Consider the following 22,129-nt stretch of genomic DNA (forward strand, 5'->3'; position numbering starts at 1 on the left):
AGCCAGTTTAAAGACATATGCATAACCCAATATCTCTATCTAAACACCATTTTAATATTTTGCTGAATTTTCTGAGGGTTTCAGCTGTCCATTTGGAGCTCTCCTGCCCCTCAGATGGCACAAATCCTTCTGCCAAAGTGCCCAGTTCTATGCAAAGAAATATTTCCTTTATCAGAAAGTCTGTGGCTTTCTGATGTAAGTGCATTTGAAGACTTTGGTACTGTCCAAAGTAGACAGAACAGAAGTAGGAGCAGTGGGAGGAAAGGCTCTCTGAGACACCCTTTTGTTCTCCTCTCAAGAGAGTATTACTTTGGTTAAGGAAGAGTTCGCACTGACATTCTTCTTTGTCCCTGGTCTTTTTCACTCGGGATCATGAAAAGGGACTACAGACACCAGCAATGAGATATAAGCAAGTGAAAGAACACAAACTACCTCTTATCACAGAAATAATATAGCTAAAAGAATTATTTGTACCACCTTCCCCATTAAGAAAGCAGAGTGCAAGGGCATATGAAAGAGTAGCATGAGCTGTAACCCCATAATGGCATGGTCCAGGACTTCACACACATGGCATGAAGATCAGGAAGCAGACAATAATACTCACCTGCTTACAGGAGGAGGGGTTAGTTAGCAGGTCCTATGCAGGCAGCAGTCGCAAATAACGAAGAAGGAAACATGCCAAAAATTAGCACAGAGAAAGATACCAAGTTTAACAAGGCAGCTGAATTTCGTGTGAACACACACTGTTTTCTAAGAGCGTATAATGCTTAGCAAGTAATACTGGCCCAGATGATTCAAAGGTATTTCAGCATTTCTTTGCATATTTTAAATGAGCAGATGTCATGGAACTAAGAGTCCTAGGTCTTTATTATTTAAATAAATAATATTTAAATAAATATTATTTAAATAATATTTATTATTTTATGAAAATAATAAATTTGGTCTCCAAAGCATAAATCTTTTAGGTCTTTAAATATTAACTAGGACAATGCTTAAATACCTTTACAAATCCAGTCCAGAGCCTTACTGAAAGAACTGCCAGGCTTGTAACTTGAGGGTCAGTTCTCCTCTCCTGATGCACAGGCACAGTTTGTGGGTACTAAGAAGTATAACAAGCAACAACTTGTTTCAATGGCACGTTATACCCTTGAACAACTTGTAGCCAAGTATTTTGAAAGCGCTCAGTAACCACCAAAGAGGCGGTACAGCACTTCTGGAAGACAGACTCCAACTATTTCATGACTTACTCATTACTCCAGGAAAACACCAGCTATACTGAATCAAAAGGTCAATATTAGACAGTAAGATTAGAGCAAGGTCAGAAGACAAGTGCAAGAATACTTGGTCCAGCATTCTGTACACTGGATAATTTTGCTTTGCCTCATAGCCACCAAAAAGGACATACTGGGCTTGAGAGAGGAGAAGAGACCCTCTGTCATTAACAAAATTAGGAAATAGAAAAACATTTTAATGCAAATGAAATGGGAAAAAACATGAAGGTCATGCTAATAACAGCAAAGAAAGAAATGTCTTTATATCTACTCATTCAACATTTCAGATGCAAAAGAACAGGGCTCTGCATTGACATTTTTCTTTACAGACTTTTGGATGAAGTTTAAAAGTCACAAACACAGAATAAACACACACTTGGTCAGAGCGGAACATTTCCGAAAGTAAAAGAGGAAAAAAGACTAAATGTGAACTGAAAAAATTCTCATAATTTTTTAACTCAAAAGCAATTTTGGTTGCCTGGTCTTAAAAAAAAAGAAAAAGAAAATGATGACGACTCGATGATTGGAATCCAGTCCACACTGAAGCAAGTATGGATGAAATAGGAAGTATCATGTAAAGTAACAACAACAAACTATTTAAGGAGAAAAAAACCCCCAAAATAATATAAAAACCTCAACAAAAGCTGTAAGGGCAGCAAGATGTCTAACAGCGTAAAAATACAAGAAGCTTACATAAGTGTTACTCTAATGTCTGGAGCCACTGTCATAAAGTGTGTTTAATGAGGATGGAAGAGTACTGCTCAGAGACCCACGGAGGCAGGGGTAAGGGTCAGGTTAGTTTATGGCTGAATAGCTCAGGCTGCCTTCCAGTGATTGGTAACGTAGTCATAAATATTATGATTCTAACAGACCAGGACAACTTCGGCTTTGGTTTTTGGGGACAAAAGGAATCAAGGCTTTGCAAGGTCATTTCTAGTGAGGAAATTGCAAGGGTTGCACCTGAAATATTGGAACAGAAGCTCTTGGGACAGGTCTAAATCCAATCTCTTAATAGCACTGAAGTTTTGTGTGCCTTTCTTCCCTTCTGTGAACTAAGATCTTGTTTCAAGGAATGTGATTTACAGAAAGAGAAAGTGACCCACTGAAAAAGCATCAGCTATTTACAGAAGCAGAATGAGAACTGAAATCTCATCATGCAACAGTTAACATCACATACTTTGTTATTCATTATGTTTATTGGATTAGATAGAAAAATAAAAGACAGAAGGAAGAAGATGGAAAATCCAAAGACAAGGGGTTGGATTGTCAATTTTAAGGTACTGAGTCAGTTAATGAAGTATTTATCATCACTGTAAGAAATAAACATAAAGGTTGTTTATGGTAGTTGGGTCTATGTTTTTTCCTAAAACTTCAGAGTAATGATCCAGTTCTGCAGCGTACAAAACATTGAAAATATTCCAAAAGCAAAGGAAAGGTGGGGGAGTTCAAGGAGTGAAAGCACAGTCTTGTCTGCTGCTAAATCTCATTCACTGGAGATAGAGAGATTGAAAGTGATTTGCTTTCCAAGAAAAAGAGGATGGGAAAGAAGGTATTCTAATAAATGGCCACTTTTAAAGTATGCTGTTGGTTCTATGATATGTAATTCAGACCATTTCTGTCACCTAGCCAGTTCAGGCGGTTGGCTGTTTAAGAAAAAATAGACAAAGCGAAAGACAGCTAATAGTCACCTTGCTCAGTGCTCAGGGAACTACAGCCTTTTTTCTCTAGATGAAGGGGAGAAACAGGAAGTTTGATATGCAAACATAAATGTAAAGCTCAGCAGCTTTCAGAAGTCAGTGGCCACTGACATTAACTAGAGCATTACCTGTTAGTAGGTTCTGTCTCTTAAGAGCTGCTTGGTGAGCATGAATATGTCTGCATCCGAAGTTTAGACCCTGCCCCATGTGTCCATCCCAATTTCCTTTGGTCTTCAGAGTTTTTTGAACAGTGGCAGAGCATCAAGTGATGCAGCCTGACTGCAGGTTGGCAAGGGCTCACACCACTGTCGTGTATTCATTTCTCCTCCAGAAATTCAAGACAGAAAAGTTATGGAAGAGTTCATTCCTACCTGGTGCCTCTGATATGCGGAGAACATCTTTTCAAAATCTTCTAGATCCAGCACCTTGAATGCCTTTAAATCATCAATCTCATTCCAGATCGTGCCATGGATCCTCTCCTAAAAGGAAAGGACATATTTTAACTAGATAGCAAAAGTATTTAGCTAAGACCATCCAATCCATTTGGATAGATCATTCTCTTCTACTCACTGGTCACATTGCTATCTACTACTGTTGTCATTTGAGAGGACACGCTTTGGTTCAAGAATCAAAGGAGAAAAAACAGTGCTTCATTTGGGTTTTTTGTTTGCTTGTTTGGGTTTTCTTGTTTGCTTTCAAAATACTGTTTTGTAGTTTTCATCACAGCAAGCCTCTAATGAAAAGGCACATTCCAAGACTAGCAGACCACATCTCAAGCATTATCCATGATCCCACAGCATATTTCCTTTCAAGAATGGCCATCTATCTAACACGATGATTGTGGTAATGCTGAAAGGAGTGTTACCATGAGGAGGAAAAAGCTTAGGAAAAGCACTGATGCATGACAAACCCCAGACACATCTTCCCTTTTTGCAAATTTTTCCAGGTTCTTTTGTTAAGCCTAAAGGGTATGTGGCTTTCATTATGTCTGCCTGTGAAAGTAGTTTAAATTATTATCTTATTTTAGTTTTAAGCTTTTGAGTCTTTGAAGTCTAATTGTTTCCTATTACATGAACTCTCTTGTCTACATGAGGTCTTTGTCAAGCCAGATAGACACAAACTATACCCAGATCCCCGAAACAGCATCATTCACAGTAACTGGAAATGTTCACAACCCTTATGATGATACATTGTCCTGAATGCCAGGAATCCTAGCTGTTTGGCAGATAATTAGCATGGAGGGACACAGGCACAGACTTCTACTCCTACTTGCTGTCAACAAACCCAGAACAAATAGGCTCCTGCAGTACACCAATTAACTAATCAGCAATCATCCTAAACTAAGTGAAGGTCTTGGGTCTCCTGCTGACAGGATTCTCAGGACAGATATCCTTTCTGGCAGAGGACACAAAGACCAAACTACCTTCTCCTTCCTAATGACTCTTAAGGTGCATGTTGTGTGGGACAAGCTTTGGGTGTTCTTCACACCACTGACACTACTATTCTTAGTTAATTTCGTTTATTAAGTGCATATTTATTGTACTTGATTAACTGCAAAAATAATGAAAATTCTGATTAAAAGAAAAAAGAAATAGACAAAAAGACTTATAAAAAAAGACCTAAGCAAATCCCAGGAGATAAAGAGCCAGCAGAACACTGATGCAGAGAAAGCCAGGGACCACAAGCAATAGCAATGAAACCCTCACACAGGTCCAGCTCTGAAGTATCTGACTTGTACCTACACAGCAAAGTGTGTTAGCACTTCATTATCAGAACTAATTAGGAACAGGCTCTACTTCCCATTCAGAGTCATCAAAAGGAATGAGGGAAATGTGCTAAGCCACAAGGCTCAAGGAGCAAGAAAAAAACCGAGGAGGATAAAATGAGGGGGAAATAAAAGTGTGAAGTGTTCTGGAGGAAATTCCTGGCAGGGTAGACACTGTGGAGGAAAACCAACACCCTTTCTCCAGAGGCAGCCTGTGAGTGCCTGAGGGTAAGGAGGGGTGTCTGCAGTGCTATTCACAGTGAGAGCATATCCTAGATGGGAGCAGCACCCATCCCTGAGCAGGTTCACCAATATGATTGTATCATCCCAAGACAATCAGCATGGCTCTTCTTTCCATAGCAGAAAGAACATGTGACTGTAGCATGGCAAACAGGTCTGAGAGGCTCATCTCAGGCAAAGCAATAGGAGACAAAATTAATTTTATTTTTATCCTAGCCCTGAACTCCACTGTCAATCTTAGCCAGAAACATCCAGGCAGAGTGATCATTCTCATTCAATTTCCAGGCTGGCTTTGTAAACCATGAATTATAAATCCTGAGGGATGTATTTGAACAGCAGAGCAGTTCTCTGAGTGCCTCACTGTTTCAGACTGTCCAATCAAACACTGAAATGGTAGAATATTTCTTGACAGGAGTCCTCAGAGTCATCACCGGGACAGAGCCCTGAGGATGCCAAAAAGCTGTTATGCTGTGTTTGGCAGAGGCTGGATGTGACTCAAGACAGCTACTCATGAGTCTTGCCCATCTACCTGTCCAGCTGCAAAAATCTCACAGGAGTGAGGTTTCCTTGCTAATGGCAAGAACAGCAAAAATGTCCTACAGAACAGTCTAGTCTGAATGAACTGCAAAGGTGCCAAAACAGGAAGTTCTGGGACTCAGAAAATGACTGCAGAGAGTAGGTCTCCCGCTGCTTTCCCAGGAAAACAACCCTGTGAAAATTATTTCAACTTTAATTCAGATTCATTTTAAGAGCCTGATTGAATCTAGTCCTGTACAGGATGGTTTGTATGCTACTTGTAGCAGAAAGACAAATTCCAAAGTAGCACCCTTTGGAATAGTGTGCACAAAGAGAACTTTGACCAAAACAATTAAATTTTAGGGCTAATGCAGTCAAAGAAAAATCAAGGCAGGCAGAGGCATAAACAACTTAACACTTGCAACGGGCCTCTGCCTTCTATTTCTACTATAAGCTCTGTCCTTGAAAATTTTTATGTTGCTGCCAGATAACTTCCCGGACTGAACTCTTCATACACAGTTTACACAGTTATGGATTAACTGGCTGATAGTTCCTTGTCATCAGCCAGAGAAGACAGAGCATTTTAAGAGAAACAGACTTGCATAATGTGGTTGCTATGATAAATGATTCCCTCAGCACCATAAAAATATTTATGGTCCCTAAATAACAATTTAAAAATAAATACTTTATTCTCTGTCCCTAGAAAGAAAAGAAAAAAAAGAAACTAAAACAAAAAAGAGCAGTAATTTTATCTGTAATGTTTTTCTCTCCGTCTTCATTTATTTGCTTATTCATTCTACAAGTCTTCCAAGATCTGTGGTTCCTGTGCTTTGGAAAATTTTGGCCCACTTGGAAAAGCAAACCCTGTGACCTGTACTTCCCAGCATCCTCTAATGAAATGATGACACATACCAGGTCAGGAAATATCTCATTATGAGAAAAAGTATTGACAAGGCATTTGCTCCATCAAGCTGATTTTTTGTATGTTGCATTTAACAATTCATTCACTGTAGCAGTTGCATCATTCCACCTTTATAGTGAATCCCAGTTTGCTGATGGACCTAATGGCATTAGAAAATGACAGAGTTTCATGGCACTGCAAATCATATCAAGCTGTCCTCTGCTACACCTAAAGGATGATTTTATTTACCCTGATAGATAAAAAATTATATTCTGGAAGGCATCAAAGTCTATCATGCCTCAGTAACTTCACAGCATGAGTGAAAACCTACAGTACTTTTGTTTGACCTGCGGGTTCAGAGATACCATGGAAACGATGAGTCTTCTGTGAATACTGGAGCAGGCAATTCAGCTTATTAGTAGGTTAATATTTGTAGACTATTAACCAGAAAAGTGGAAACAACTTAAAATTTTAATTGAGAATTCCATTATGAATCTGAAAAGTTATATGAACAAAACACATTTTTCAAACTTTTCCCTTCCTATTAGGTCCTTTCTTCAGTGTGAGAAAAATCCACTTCAAGCAAAAGCTGTATTTTTGCCTGGGTTTTAATCAAGACAGCTATTTGATTTCATTGTAGGCCTAGACACCAGCACAGCTATTATGAGTAGCTTCACAATGAGATTTTGAAGAACTCTTTCCATTTAACTTTGAGTCTCTAGCAGCATCCTTCATCATTTTATTATAAAATAAAATAACCATAAGCTTCAGTCTGCTTTTAGGAAAAAAGTTCCAGCAATCAGAATCATTGATAACATTATAGAAACATTTTAAAAAAATAGTGTCAAAATGAACATTTTCTGTTATGTGACTGACTGATTTGGGAGATTGAGTTTGCTGGTTTTGATTTGATTTCTGTGTGCATGTTTTGAGCTTTTTAAAAAACTCCTGTATGGAATGTAGAACAAATACCTTTCTTATGAAACTATTCCAGTCAGGTCTATTTAGGACTGGCTAAAGAAAGCCTCTCTGACATCACTGATGAGAGTCATTACCAGGACACTTCATGGGAAGCTGCTTCTAAAGCCATGAGATAAGAAGCAGAGCAGTTGAAGGCTGACTTGATTTATTCTGAGAACTTCAAATCAATATGTTTATATTTATCAAATAGGTAGCTATTAATCCATACTTCCAATTTTCTTGAAACCAGTCTATTGCTTGGATTCACCATAAATGTTTCATCCCTGATTGACCTTTAGTGTTGTGTAAAACTCAGAGTGAGAGAGCACTCTTGCCCAGAAACAAAGAAAGGAATCCTGCCAGGATATTACAGCAGTTATATTGCAATATCTTTTTCTTAAAAAACAGAGGTCCTTGGCACCAGCACTTCTGTAGTGCTGTATGAATGGAATTCACAGACAATGCTACAGTGCTGTATGAATGGAGCTGTGGTGTGGAAGGACTTCATCAGAACTCAGCCCATCCAGGCATCTAAATGTCTTTGCCACTGGTCATTAGCTTACATCAAAACTAGCACAAAGTCCTTAATTCTCAATGGAAATTAGTGGGGTGTTGGAGTTTCCTTGTTATAAGCACAGATCCTTTCCAGTCAAACCTTTTTTTAGTGGTGTCCATGGGAACAGTGGACAATCTGTTATTGTCAGCTGCTAAGAGCCTGACTATATTTGATATTTCTCCCAACACCCAACAGCTCAGTTTTTTTCTTCCAAAGACAAAATCAACATTGGGAAAAAAAGGTGTCATATGAATTGCCCTGGAGAACAGCCTTGATTCCACTACAGAGAAAGTATATTGCAGACAAATCCCTGTCAGCCAGCCTTGTCCACACTCCTGTTGGCTTTCCCTTACTCCCTTGAGGCAAGCTGCATGGACAGAGAGGATTTTGCCCGCATATGGGCTGCCTCAGTCACCTTCACACCAGAAAAATCTCCTGAGAGAGACTCTGCACTAATTGCTTAGAGAAAAGTGATCTAAATAGTATGCAGAGATAACGAAGAGCTGAATATTTGAACACCTACTTGCAGCTCTAACTTAATGTACAGCTGTTTCCAATGCTGTGTTCCCTCACCTTGCTGTGTTTCGTGTATTGCTCCTGAAAATGTTTTTGTGGGGAAAAGTTGTACTCTTGTGAACTGCAAGTTAAACCCTACCACAAACCACAAAAATACTGTGCACACTTCTAAGCCTCAGTTTCCCAGGCTCAAAAAAACAAGATGTGCTGCTCTCAGACAGTGTGCTTGTTTTGAGTCCTCACTCATTCCAGTCTGGCTACTCTGACAGCTCAGTTCAGAACACCACAGAAATGCAGCAAAGGTAACAAAAGGCATGACAAAGCCCATCCAACCTACTCATGACTTTGTGCTCAGAGGATTTATATCCATGTAAATAGAAAGATACCAAAGCAGGAAATCTAGGATAAATGAGGAAGATGACCAAAACCTATCAGTTTCTCCAGCAGCCAGTGAAATCAAATCATTCCATAACAAAGTGTAACCCAAGTAACAACATGAGACACCTGTATTGACACCACAACCTCTGCCATTTTGCAGAGATCATACCAGGTTCAAAACACTAACACTGGTAGACACTCTAAAATGAAGGCCCCACCCTCTTATGCCTCTTTCCCCAACTATTTTGCCTTCCACAAAATAGTGTCTTTTAGCCATCTCACCACCCAGGTCTTCAATTTTATTAGCACAGCTGCCTTCACTCTTATCCAGAGGGCAGGATAAGCCTACAGTTACTGTACACTAAACAGAAACACCTGTGACTCTCTCTTTTTCATATAAATTCATATATATACATGTATTAGTTATTATTTCTTTTCTTCAGAGCACCAAGTTCCATGTTTTGCAAAGGAAAATAAATCCTCGTCCTTACATTCTCTCCCACACCCCCCACGTGGCCTTGACAGACAAGCACAGACGGTGCAGCAAATATTTCACTTCACTTTATTTTAAAGAAAAGGGGAGAGGGGGAGAGAGAATTCTTGTGGCATTCCAGAGGTCCCTGGACACTCATTCCAAATGCCGGAGTTGGGCCCTGGGTGAGTTTCAGTCTAAAAGAGAACCTGGGTTTCTAGGCAGAAATCCAAACTCAACACAGACACTTTTTCTCTTTCTAAATCAGTAAAAAAAAATTAAGACCTAAAGAAAAAGGGAGGGAAAAGAAGAAGGGAAAAAGAGAGAGAAGGACGAGAGAGAAGTGAAGAAGGACACCAAACCAAGGCAGAAGAAAAATGAGTGCAACAGGAAGAATCCAAATCCTCTGGGGTTTAGGGGGTTTTTTTGGGTTGGTGTTTTTGGTTTTTTTTGGGTTTTTTTTTGTTTGGTTTTTTTTTTTTGGTTTTTTTTTTTTTTTTTTGACAACCTGGAGTTTTATCACCTACAGACAGAGTTATAACCATTCAAGGAGAAAGGCAGCTTCCCTCATGAACAAGGCCATGAACAAACAGTGAGGAGAATCAAGACACCTTTCGCTCCTTGGTGATGGCTCTTGCCAGAGTAGAGGTGGCTCGTTTTCCAGATGGTTCTCACCATGTTTTGCCCACATTGGCTCTGGTCACTCTTTTCCCTGGTGTAAAAGTGAGGGCAGCTCCGGCACACCAGTCCTGGAGATGTCCAGCTCTCACTTAGGTATTCAGCCCCACTACAGCTTTGCTTGACCAGATTATTTGCATGCCCAAATGCAGATCAATCTATCACAGGGGATGCGCTGCGCTGCTGGAGATCTGGGGATACTCCCTAAATACAATTAATGACTCCTACTGACCACAGCACACAGAATGCCACTTGCTTCTATGCCACTTTGCATTTTGTGGCATTAACCAACCCTGGGGTTGGTTACTCGGAAAGTAAATCAACTGAGTAATGCAGTTTCTTACCTCACTCAGCTTAGCCCAGTTGAAGGATTTCAGTGGATGTGAAGGCTGCGGGATAGATTTCTTCTTCAGACTGGGGCCACTGGTGCTGAAGGTGGTTGTTGAAGGGGGGGGCACCCCCATGCTGAAGAAGGGTGGTGCTCCTGGTGGAGGAGGAGGTCCTCCTGGTGGAGGTGGTGGAGCAGGAGGTGGGGGACAGCTGGAGAAAGGCAGAGGAGGTGGCAGTGGTGGCAAATTCTCGGACATATGAGAGGAGGACAAAGCTAATGGGCCACCTGGAGGAGGGGGTGGAGGGGGTGGGAAGGAAATGCTGCCCCCTTGCTGGAAAATGAAAAACACAGAGAAAAAGAAAGCAAACAGTTTAAAAGGCACAATAACTCCATGTTGCCAGCTGATGTGATTTTGTTATGACTCTCAAAATATTTGATGTTTTCTTTAAAGCCTTCTGCACTCAAAGCCATGCAATAAAGGGAGGAATCTCAGCTTTCATTTAAGAGAAAGTTTCAAGCCCACGGAGTTGTGGAGAAGAGCTTGAAAAAAGAACCATAAATGGCTCAGAAAAACAGAAAGCTAGTAAAAGAAGCCAAAATGTATTATTTTCTTCTTATGTATGAAAAAAGAGAAAAGTTCAATCTTATGAACTTTTGAACTCCTGGGTTTAAAAGCTAAGGGTTTGAAACACTGAATACCTGTCATTAGGCCTCAGTAATGCAAAGTGGGAGAGGGGAGGAGGGAACGAATCTGCTTCCTGCAGTGTCTAACTTCTCAGGGCTGTGTTCTGGTGGCTCAGGCACACTGCTGGGGTACAAGGAGCATCTGCAAATGCCACTTCTGCAGAACCCTGAGACAGTTCAGATACTCTTGCAGCATGATAGGAATCCTGTTTCTTATATACTTTTGTATCAGGGAGGTTTCTCTCTATTCCACTGAAATAACCAGGGCCACCCCATTCAGCAGTGAAAATTATGGCTGGAGGAGGACACATGTGCCTCAGCAGCTCCTGCAAGGAAGGTGGCTGAGGAGAAGGAATGGAGCAGCCCATGCATGAGCCATTTTACACCACCAGGTCAGGGATTTTGGTCTCAGCTAAAAGCTGAGCAGCTTCTAAGTATTCTCTGTTATGACCACAGATGTGCTTCATGCATAACATGCTTTTGTTCATCATTCACTAGTTAGCAGCCTTTAAACAATGACGGGGAAGGCTCCCAGTCTCATACCGAGAACTCATTAAGTTGAGCCACCAGATCATTCATCTGGTCTCGGGTCTGGCGCAGCTCCAAGGATTCCTTCTGCAGCTTGTCCTTCATTTTGTTCAGTGTCTTCATCATTTCATCCTTCTCCTGGGTCTTTGTTTCACATTCCCGCTCCTTCTTCTCTAGCCTGCTCATCAGCTCTGCGTGGTCTAGGGGGAACACACAAGTGGGACTGATGAAACAAAGCTCATGAACAATCCCTGAGGAGATGTAGGTTATGCTGAAATAAAGCTGACACTTCTGTCAGCTCAAGCAGGGATGTATAATGACAGCAAGAAAAAGAAAATAGATCCTGACTGTCTTGACAATGACCTTCAGTGATCAAGACAGCAATGCCTAAGTTTCAGTTGGACTGTAAAATCACTTCACGTGAGGACTAAAGGAACCCCCATCCTGTGAAACACAAACTGATCACCATGACACAAAATGTCTGCAAAAGAAAAAGTTGTGCCCAGCTCTGCTGGTCACTGCTCTGTGGGTGAATTGGGATCAGTTTCTTTGCCTTAAGCACAGAGGATGAACTCACCTTTCCGGAACTTCTCTGCCTGATCCCTCCACTGCTTGACCTCATTTTCATTCACCAGCCTGAAAGATCAAGTGAGATCATTTAAACTTTTCCTGAGCTACCCAGGTTGAAAGACAAGTGGCCATGATGTGTACTGACCAGCGAAACTCAACCTGGTAAGTGTACAAGTTTATACAGGATCACACCAGTGGTCCTTCTGGATCCAGATTCTACTCCCTAGCCTACAGCTAATAGGAAAAGGATGCCTCTTTACTCAATGTCATAAAAAGGGATAAAGGAATGTCTGTGGAAGAAAGTCGTGATACATTCCTGTCTTTAGGTAATGCCCTCAATAGGCCAAGTCTACTTATTATGAAAGAGAGAAGTCATCACTAAAGTAATCACAGCTGCTAAGGGTTACAAATTACCCCATCCTTAATATAAGATCAGATTGCCATTGTTTTTTTCTAATCTCTGTGGTTCTATTTTTTCTTTCTTAAAACGAGGAAGAACACTTCTCTTTTGGGTAATACATCAGTAACAAGGCAATTCTCATATCTCATTGTGGCACAGCTATTTCCTACTACTGACAGAAAATATGCAGGGCATGCTGGGGATTGATTAGATATGCAGAATGAGAAGTAGCTATGAAAGCAGAAAGGGAAGATCAGGCATGAAATCTACAATGAAGTCTGGTATCCAACACCACTGTATTTTTCCAATACAAAAAATCAGTTTAGATTTTGGCTCACACCTATAACAAAAGGAACTGTAAAATTTTTAGTATAGGAGAATTTGGTTTCATATAGGACTTATGTTCTATAAATGTTCTTTTCAGTGGATAATTCGGAAGGGTAATGGGCCATGAATTACCTGCAGAGGCAGTTGGATGAAATGAAGAATCCAAAAGTTTGGCTAAAAAAGGACTGAGAACAGGGAAGTTGAGAAGAGAGCCAGCTCATGTAGCTAGACTTCTCAAATGATGCATCCTATGGGAAAAAATAATGGTAATGCCCTCACCCAAGTATGTGGGTGAAAGTAAACAGACATTTTACGAAGAGATAGGAGGTTTTGTGTGCCAAGTGGGGACTGCGTTCCCCTATTTGCAGTCTTTCTCAACCATGTGCTCACTAGTAGGAATGAGATCTACATAGAGATTATGACATTATTTTTACTTTTTAGTATCAAGGAAAGCTTTTATGAGCATCCTAAATTTAAAAAAGGCACATGAGGAAGCCTTGTTATAAAGTCATGAGCATTTTTTCTGCTCTTCTAACCACAATAACAGTTACTTGAAGTCAAACACAAGGACTTTGCTAGGAAATACTGCCAAGCTAAGATGTCATTAGAAGGAAACTACTTAGAAGACTAAATGACTTAACAAGACAATGAGAAGCTGTAAGTTGAATACGAAAGTCTCACATATGATATTTTATTTCTTAAGCATCTGCATATGGATCATATCCTTATACCTGCATAAAAGAAATAAATAATACTAAAGCAGCTTACATTTTAATGATATTTTTGACATTGAAGTTTTCCAATGGAGCTATATCTGGATCATCTCCTCGTTCATCCTGAAGAACAATTTGTTGGAGTATTCTGTCCAGCAGCTGCCACTGCTGGAAGTTTCCTCCATTTCTCTTATCTGTAATGAAAAAAGACCAGCCCATGAGATCTTCCAGTTCCATGCCAAACTGCACAGACCTGCCAACAAACTGACATTCTTTCCTCACCTTTCATCTCAGTCCTGTGTGCGATGAATTACAGAACACAAAGACTAACTCTGAACAGTTACTAGCAGATTATTTACAAACACCTGGCAAACTGGGACAGCTCATAACAGGCACAGGCAACTTTGTGCCTGATGTGCACATTCAGGCTATGCAACCCTTTTGACAGGTTAGCTATAAGCTGCACACTAAATGTCTATAAAAAGGATTTCCTTGTGATAACTAATACTCAGTGTTTTCTGGGGCTTGATGTTGAGGTCACTGTAGAAACAATGAGATGTTCTATTTGCATGCGTGGTTATCTGCAGTTCAGTGAAATTTAACCAGCATGAAAAATTCATACAAACATGACTGGAAAGTGCAGAGATAAAGAAGAGAAATTGAACCAAAGAGACTGATCCCATGGATATCCAAACAGAAGAGCCAGAGCAACATTATGTCCACCTCAACTTTCTACGTTACATAACCTAGATCTTTAGATTCTTTAAAACAGCTCCAGTACAATCCTACCCTGGCCTAACAGGATTTAATCTTTCTGCCACCAAAAATCCCAGTCAATACATAAAGCTCAAGCTCTCTCCTAAAGACTAATATCAAAGAGGCCACTGAGACAAAGTATTTCTCAAATTTGTGCATTGCCATACTTGAATCTAATGAGAACCTGAGCACATATCACATTACTTGCTGAAAAGCACACCCCAGTACATCTCCCTCATGTTCCTTTCTCGGTTTGACTGCTCAAATATGGATGAAAGTCATGGAAGACCAGCACCTCACACCTAAGAGGATCAAGGCAGGCAGTTCTTTAGTGATCTTGCTGTTAAACTCTGGATGCATAACTGAATTATTTTATTGCAGTTAACAAGAAGATTCTTTTCACTACCTTTGGAAACAAATTCCAATATTATTTTTTACTTTGCATTTGGGAGCTCTCCATTGAGAGAGCCATGAGATAGCATCCTGAAGACTTACTGTGGAATTTCCCAGTGGCAGAACAGCTTTCAGTACTGTACTGTTTCACCAGAAAAAATCCTCAGTGTCTTTTTTTAATATTCCAAATGCTATCTCTTTCTGGGAATTCCCTGATCTATTGCACAAGGGCTCTTTTTTAAAACTTCTGATTTAAAATCATTAAAAGCTCTGTCAGTGACTAACTGGAATGACTCAGCTACTCAATTTTACTTGCAAGTGCAGAGAGGTCAAACTACTGCCCTAAGTATTGCAACAAAAATTTTGCAGTGTAAGATACCAAGTTCATTAGCCACAGCCAAGCACTGAATAGGAGACAATGGCAGTTTGTGCCCTGGTATCTATGAACACCAGTTTCACCCAGTTCTTCAATACCCCTTGCTCTGGAAATCTGTAAACGTACTCACATGGCATCTGCAAGCAGTGCTGGAGGATGGATAACAAATAGGGATAGGCATCTGTATGCTTCAATCTCTTCTTGATCAATTCAAACATCTGAGAGGCACTTTTTGTATCAATGTGGATCTGAAGGGAGAGAAGAGAAAAACCATCCATAGTAAAAGCCTGATTAACTGTGAAAGAGCCAATCAATACAAAGACAAGCAAATATTCCAGCAACTGGACTTCTGCAAAGTCTCCTGGCAGGTCCAGCTGCAGCTTCCGGGAACAGGCACAAGGGTCTTTGACACCACCATTGTCATCCCTATCCAGTATGGAAAAGATCCCCAAAGTAAAAGGCTAGAAAGGTGGGAGCCATGCAAAACCACCAAGAACTGTTCTGGAGCAAGCAAAACATTTGGGTCCTAGAAAGTGGTGGCACAAATAGTAGAAGCTAAGCAAGAAGGGGTCAGTTGTTCTATATCTGTGTGTGCAGCAAGAGCTGCTCATAAAGAAAGAGAGGACTGAACCATTCAGGACCCTACAGCTTTTTGCTAGAGGTTTTTGCTAGAGGTTGTCTCTATGTCAGTCTTTAAACCATATATTCTGAAATACTGATCCTGTCCACAGGCTCTGTGGCAACAGTTGTCAGCAGAGTTACATGCAATCCTGGGAAGAAAGTCAGAAAACAGCCCAAACTTTACCCATAGTCCTGCAAAGGGGATGTCTGAAACTAGAAGGCATCCAGATCAGGACTGAGAAGCTGAGAGCATGGTTGAGAACTACCTTCACTCCTGAACATTCAGGCAAACAAAAGAAATTTTTTTATCAAAGATACTCATCAGAAGCCCTTTGTGTGACCACTGTTTTCACTGTTCACACAGTGCAAACTTCCTGCTTGCTAAATGAGAAACAGTGAAAACAAGAGCATCAGCCACTCTCAGCATCATAGTCAAACCTTAGTTTTAGGGAGCACAAAGGAAAGGTGCAAGAAGCATCCCAAATGGATGCAAGTTCAGCTTTGGCAAGTTCACATACTACAAAGAAGAACTTACCAGGTCAAACCGCTTGGCAAGCTCCAGGTCATCTTCATTTCTGACCATCTCAAAGAAATCTAAATGTCTAAGAGGAAACAGAATAACAAAACATCTGCCAAGGTTCATGACATGATTCAGACTTAAACTAAGTGTGTCACTAGAGAAGCAGCAAAACCTCAGTTCAGCTAGAACATGTGGAAATTGGCAAGCCTTTCTACATGAAGTGCTGTCACAGGTATGCAAGGCAAGCGGATCAGTGACAGGCCAAAAGAAAAGGCTGGCAGAGGTGCACACACTCTCTAACACTGTGTTGAGGTAAGGTGCAAAAAAATAAACCTAAAATAGGAAAGGGATATTCTGGTTTTGATGAATGCAATGCCTGCAGTGATATTACAGTTCTAAGAAGTCCACACCATACTTACTAGCCAGGTATTGGATCATTACAAGTTGTTTCTTTTAAAGAGTGAAGCAGAAATGCATTCAGTGGATCAGTTCTCAACAGCCTCTAGATATATATATTGATAAGCAAGCACAGCAGCATGACTATGTCTGGATCTGGGTGACCTGCTGAGTGACACATTTGACCATCTGGACTTTTCTTACATAGAGACTGGAGCACAGCAGATGATGTGGAGAAAGGCTGTGGCACATTCCCCTGTACAGATCTGGTACAAGAGTCTTTGTAATCCAGGCATCTGAGATCCTCTCAAAACTTTGTTATTCTCCTAACTTGTAAAATCCAACTAAGTCCCTCCTAAACACTCCTAGTTACTGTCCAAGGAATACAGATCATCTATAGGACAGATTTTCTTATTCATGCTTATAATGTTGCAGATCAAAAGCATCATTCCTAGTTCCAGCTCTGCAGCAAACTGCAGTCATCCAACTTGGAAACTCAGAACCTGCACTTAGACCACACATACTCAGTCACAATGAAGTCAATGAACTACTGGCTTCCCTGCCTCCTGCCAGGACAGGCTTTTGTTTCAGTTTTGCTTCAAGACAAAACAATTAGAATATTTTTTGTATTTTTCATTCAGACTGCCATTCCCCACTGAGAAGAAAAGCAATTGAGGAACTCCTTTGCCACAGCCTCTGCCAACTTAGTATGTGTGGTATGTATGTTTCCCACTTCATCTGCTGATGTTAATTTCAGGACAAATATATATTTTTAGGGTTTTTTTGGGTTTTTTTTAGGCAGTCAGTTTCAAGAAGAGACAGAATCAGCTGTCTCAAATAGAGAAGAGTTTCTAAGAAGTATTTCTGCTCATCAGTAGCTGTTCTCAGAAAATAAGTCTTACCTGTCCAGTGTAGCATTCTCGTGTCCTCTGAGCTTGTCAATGACAGGTTGAATTCCCAGCATTAGAAACTCATATCGGAGATGCAATCGGAACTCCAAATTGTCCTTAAAAAATGTGGGAAAACCAAATTATTCATTTTCAAAAGCTGTCAATCACATTTTAAAAACATTTACTTAAAACTTCATTTCCTTCCTTTTTAATATTCTCTATCCTGACACCAAATTCACAGGATTAATAATTCTAGTAAAGTAAGTAAAAAAGGAATTAATGCCTTTGCCTCCATTTCACTTAAAAGTACATTTATGTGCTATGAATTTTGCATATGCAGTCATAAGGACAGCATGTTGTTCCATAAGGAACAGAAACTACTGGCATTTTCCCTGCTAGTCCATTAGAAGTTCCCCTCCTGGTTACAGATGAACAGCATTGCAGTCTTCCTCCTATTTTTTTTTTCTGTTTATTTGTCATGAAACCATATACATAAAACCACATACTCTGACAAACCTTCTGTCATCTATTCAGTGGGATGTTACAGGATTCCCAGAAACAGAGACAAATACATTGTCAGATAGCTCTCATGAGCTTGTTGTCTTTTGTGGTTTTACCAAAAAAAAAGAAAAAAAAAAAGCTAATGTCACAAAAGCAACACTTTTAATGAAATAAATTAGTTTAAACTATCCTTCAGATTCAAAAGGAAATCTTGTTAATAAAAGTGAAACAACTGGGCTTTTTCCTGAAACGTTTCCCTTTGATATTTTAAAATTAAAATGCTTTGACTTTGGCTTTGAGTCAAAACAACTTAACATGTCTAAACATTTCTGAAGGTAAACCAAAATATTTTCTAAAAAGGCTGGAATAAAAAGGTAAATGCTTTGCAGTTCTTAAAACATACCAAAAAAAAAAAAAGAAAAAGAAAAAAAAGAAACTCCACAAACCAACCAACCAACAACCCAAAGTAATCTCCAGTGTAAGTAGTCTATGTTACATAGAAGAAGCTCGAAATGAAACAATGTGGAAGACAGGAAGACATTATAAGACTGATCTTAACAATTAAGCACTATTTTCCACAAAATATATCCACTCGCGACCACAAGATTTGTGATTTAATCTACTAACTATTTCCAAGGTAAACTAATTTAAACATAACATTTTAGAAAGAATTTCCAGGGCAGTGACTCACCTCACCAGCACCTGCATTCAGAACAGCATTGATAAAGGACATGATGGCTGTTTTGAGGTTTACTTCATCTCGGTATCGCCCCATGCTTCGGTCTAGCTCATTTAACAATGACTGAAACAGAACAGCAAGCTGGGTTAGAGGACATAAGCTAATTTCTTGCAGGATAGATTGCACTTCTGCATACAGGGGGAGATAATTGTAAAAAGAAGCTGTCTTTTGAGCAATGAAGCCTATGCCTGAACCTTGAAAGATTTATCCTTGTTCCTTCACTTACCACCTTTAACATGAAGCAGACAATTATCACCTCTTGGTAAACTCCATTTAGGGATTTTCAAATAACAGGAATATCCCCTGTGCATACAGCTCCAAAGCTCAAAGTTCAATTACACACCTCCATTGGAAGTGCGGATAAACTCCAGTTTCCATGTTACAGACTCATGGAATGGTTCGGCTTAAAAATGACCTTTAAAGACCATCTAGTCCTGACTCCCCTGCCACAGGCAGGAACATCTTTCTGCCAAATCAGGCTCCTCAAAGCCCCATCTAGCTTGGCCTCGAACACTTCCAGGGATGAGGCATCTAAAACATCTCTGGCCAACCTGTTCTACTGCCTTTTCACTGTCATCATAAAAGCACCCTCTTCCTTTTACCCATTTAATCTCTAGCATTTTATAGTTTAAACCCTTTAGCCCTTGTCCTGTCACCACAGGCTCTGGTAAAATGCCTTTCTCCATCTTTCTTATAAGCTCTGTTTATTGAAAGGCTGCTGGAAGTTCTCCCTGGAGGCTGTTAACCAACCCACAGGGGGTGTTCAGCACAGGAATGCTTTTGGTCTAATTTCTGCATACATACTGATATTTTACCATAATCTTGTGAACATCAGGAGACAAAAGAGAAAAAGACTAGATAAGTAACACTGGTGGCCTTTGCCTTATTCAGGATTAATTACGCTTGAATATTTACCAAAGAGGTTATATGCAGAAACTGATTAGCCATGAAAGCAACTCTACTTTCAGCTTTGTGCTGATCACCATTAATAGTCTCTTCAGGATCTTCTATGATCAGTTCATAATTCCAAGGATGATTTTCCTTATTGAAAGAGTAACAAATTCCACTTGAGATCTGTGAGTTCAGCTGTATGAGTCTCACTCCAGCATAAATAATAAATGCCTTACACTCATGTATTTGTTTTGCTATCACACTAAAAAAGAGAGAATTCTTTTTAGTCTCCCTAAGAAGTTTTGACCATAAAGGGGTAACAAAGACAAAAATAACTTTTTTGTGTTTGGCTCAGCAGACCATCTAAATAACATTTTGAAGCTATGATGCTGAGTAACGAAGTTCATTTTCCTCTAGTCAGTTTTTGTCCCTGGTTACTGAAAGTGTTCAGTCATAGCAAAATCTTTCCTCTGCTACTCACTATAGGTCTGTCTTGTTTCCTATAGAAAGCCACAGAGATATGTCTCAAGAAATAGGAGGAATATCCTCCTGTATATTTTTCAGGGGAAAGAATAACCTCCTGGCTTCATGCTTATTTTTGTGCAAAAATATTTTGACCAATCGTACACTGCTACTGACAGCTGTTTTCACATCTGAGCATGGTATGTTCATTCTCAAACAAGCTTGATTTCATAAACTCCTTTCTCTTACTGGTTCTAAATTTCCCATCTGGAATTTTCAAATTTCCCTACTCCAGGCATTTGAGTTTCAATCTTATCCAACACCCCAGTAACTGTGTTATGACCAAATAATATTTTGCTATAAATGGGAACGAGTCTTACACAAAAGCACATGAAATGCTCTACTGAGCCAGACTAGCGGTCAGCTCAATCCACCATCCTATCTCTAACAGTGACAATCAAAAATTATCTGAGGAGTCTTTAAATTCACCAACAAAACTAACTGTTCAACTTGACCAACAAGCAGAAGTGAAATAAATGAGATGATTCTATTCTGTTACTGCCAGATTTGACACTGAAATCCAAAACACATGTGCCTTCTTGGCATAATTTAATTAGCCATCACTACAGAAGCAGCAAAACCAAGGATGGTTTTTCTGGTTTTCTTCAGAGACTTCATTCCTATCATACTTTCCCACAGATTTGTAGGAACATGGTAGAATCTATGAAACAGCATATCAGGTACAGCATCCAGACAGGTTGCAGGATGCTAACAAAAGTTTTCTATCTCCCAATTCAGAACACTGAACTAGGAGCAGAATGCAATGGGAGGCAAACCAAATTCAGGGCAAGAAACCCAAAACTTTGTGTTGCACTAATCCAATTGAAGAGAAGCACATCTTCATGTAATTGTTCATCTTGAGAAGGAAACACTAAGTTCTTGCAATTCCTAAAAATCAGTCTACACCCACATACTGTGGCCAAACTCCAATATCTCCAACTCTTTGCAAATGGCTGAGGTTCAAATCTTCACTTGAACATTTCCTGTGAAAAAGATTTCACCATACCTCTTGGCAGCCAGTTCTGTGGCCAAATTGATCTTACGATTATAAAGGGTTTTCCTACTATTTAAGCAAAACTTTCCTCACTTAATCCCATTATTCCTCATCACTGACAACCAGTAGGGTTTTATTCAATCTGCAGCAAACCTCAAAAGACTTTGGTTGAGCCCTAAAGGGAAGAAGGAAATCAAGGGTGAATACAGCCTTTTAATTTGTTCCCTGTTAGATCCTCTACTACAATTCCAAATTGATCAGCTTTCTCCTTACAAATTATAGTCTGTACTGACAGTGTTTGACAAAAACCAGGCAAGGGGGCTCTGGAAGGAATGCTCCTGGCCTCCACCTTTTCAACTGACAATATCAAACTTTCTTTATTCATTCATCTCAAGCTTCAACATTTCTAGCAGCATTAAGAAGGAAAACAAGAGCTTTCTGCCCAAAGCAGCCCAGTTAATATTTCCACTGGGAAGCAAAATCAGCTTCTTTCAGACAGTATCTAACACCTAGGTTCTCTGAAGACTAAAAGGAAAATTCTTTCTCTCCACACGGATCCACAGCTAGACCAGTGTTTTAAATAGCAAGCTATGCTAGAAGAGCACTGGAACATCCTGATAAACTTTTTTTGGGCCAAGAGAGCATTACGACTTTGCAATATTAGTTTTGTCTCAAAACATGGCATGTTAAAAAGTATAATGTGATACAATGTCATGACAGAGAAAAGGAGGGGAAGCAGAAATCATAACAATAAAGGCAACAGCTTAGGGGAGAGAAAGAGTGTGCCTCTTTCACAAGGGAAACCTGTCATACATAGGATAATTCAGACATTCATGACTTTAAAATCAGAGACTCTTCTTTCTCAGTTTTCATAGCATTTTATAAAACTCCATCTTCACAAGAAAAAAAAAAAAAGACAAAGTAATGTTTTTATGTTCACACAGTGAGCCAGTGACAGACTTACACTAAGCACATGGAAAAAAATCCCAGCAAGGACAAGAGCTCATCTTCCTGATTCCACATTTCT

General features: G+C 39.8%; 1 protein-coding gene across 9 annotated transcripts in view; it reads right to left on the minus strand.

Annotated features, from left to right (window-relative positions):
• Positions 1-22,129, minus strand: part of DAAM2 (dishevelled associated activator of morphogenesis 2) — a 204,453-nt gene that overhangs the window by 37,907 nt on the left and 144,417 nt on the right. For 8 of the 9 annotated variants that reach the window (XM_064414530.1, XM_064414529.1, XM_064414534.1 and 5 more), the window contains 10 exons: positions 18,648-18,758; positions 17,468-17,571; positions 16,185-16,251; positions 15,159-15,276; positions 13,559-13,697; positions 12,071-12,129; positions 11,509-11,693; positions 10,295-10,612; positions 3,340-3,447; positions 605-637 (listed from right to left, as the gene is read on the minus strand). In XM_064414530.1, the coding sequence (XP_064270600.1) occupies positions 605-637; positions 3,340-3,447; positions 10,295-10,612; positions 11,509-11,693; positions 12,071-12,129; positions 13,559-13,697; positions 15,159-15,276; positions 16,185-16,251; positions 17,468-17,571; positions 18,648-18,758 (1,242 nt within the window). The remainder of the gene's footprint in view (positions 1-604; positions 638-3,339; positions 3,448-10,294; positions 10,613-11,508; positions 11,694-12,070; positions 12,130-13,558; positions 13,698-15,158; positions 15,277-16,184; positions 16,252-17,467; positions 17,572-18,647; positions 18,759-22,129) is intronic. The other variant, XM_064414537.1, reaches the window with a different exon arrangement.

This window comes from Passer domesticus, chromosome 3 (assembly GCF_036417665.1).
Source record: "Passer domesticus isolate bPasDom1 chromosome 3, bPasDom1.hap1, whole genome shotgun sequence".
In the NCBI taxonomy this organism is placed as follows: Eukaryota; Metazoa; Chordata; class Aves; order Passeriformes; family Passeridae; genus Passer; species Passer domesticus.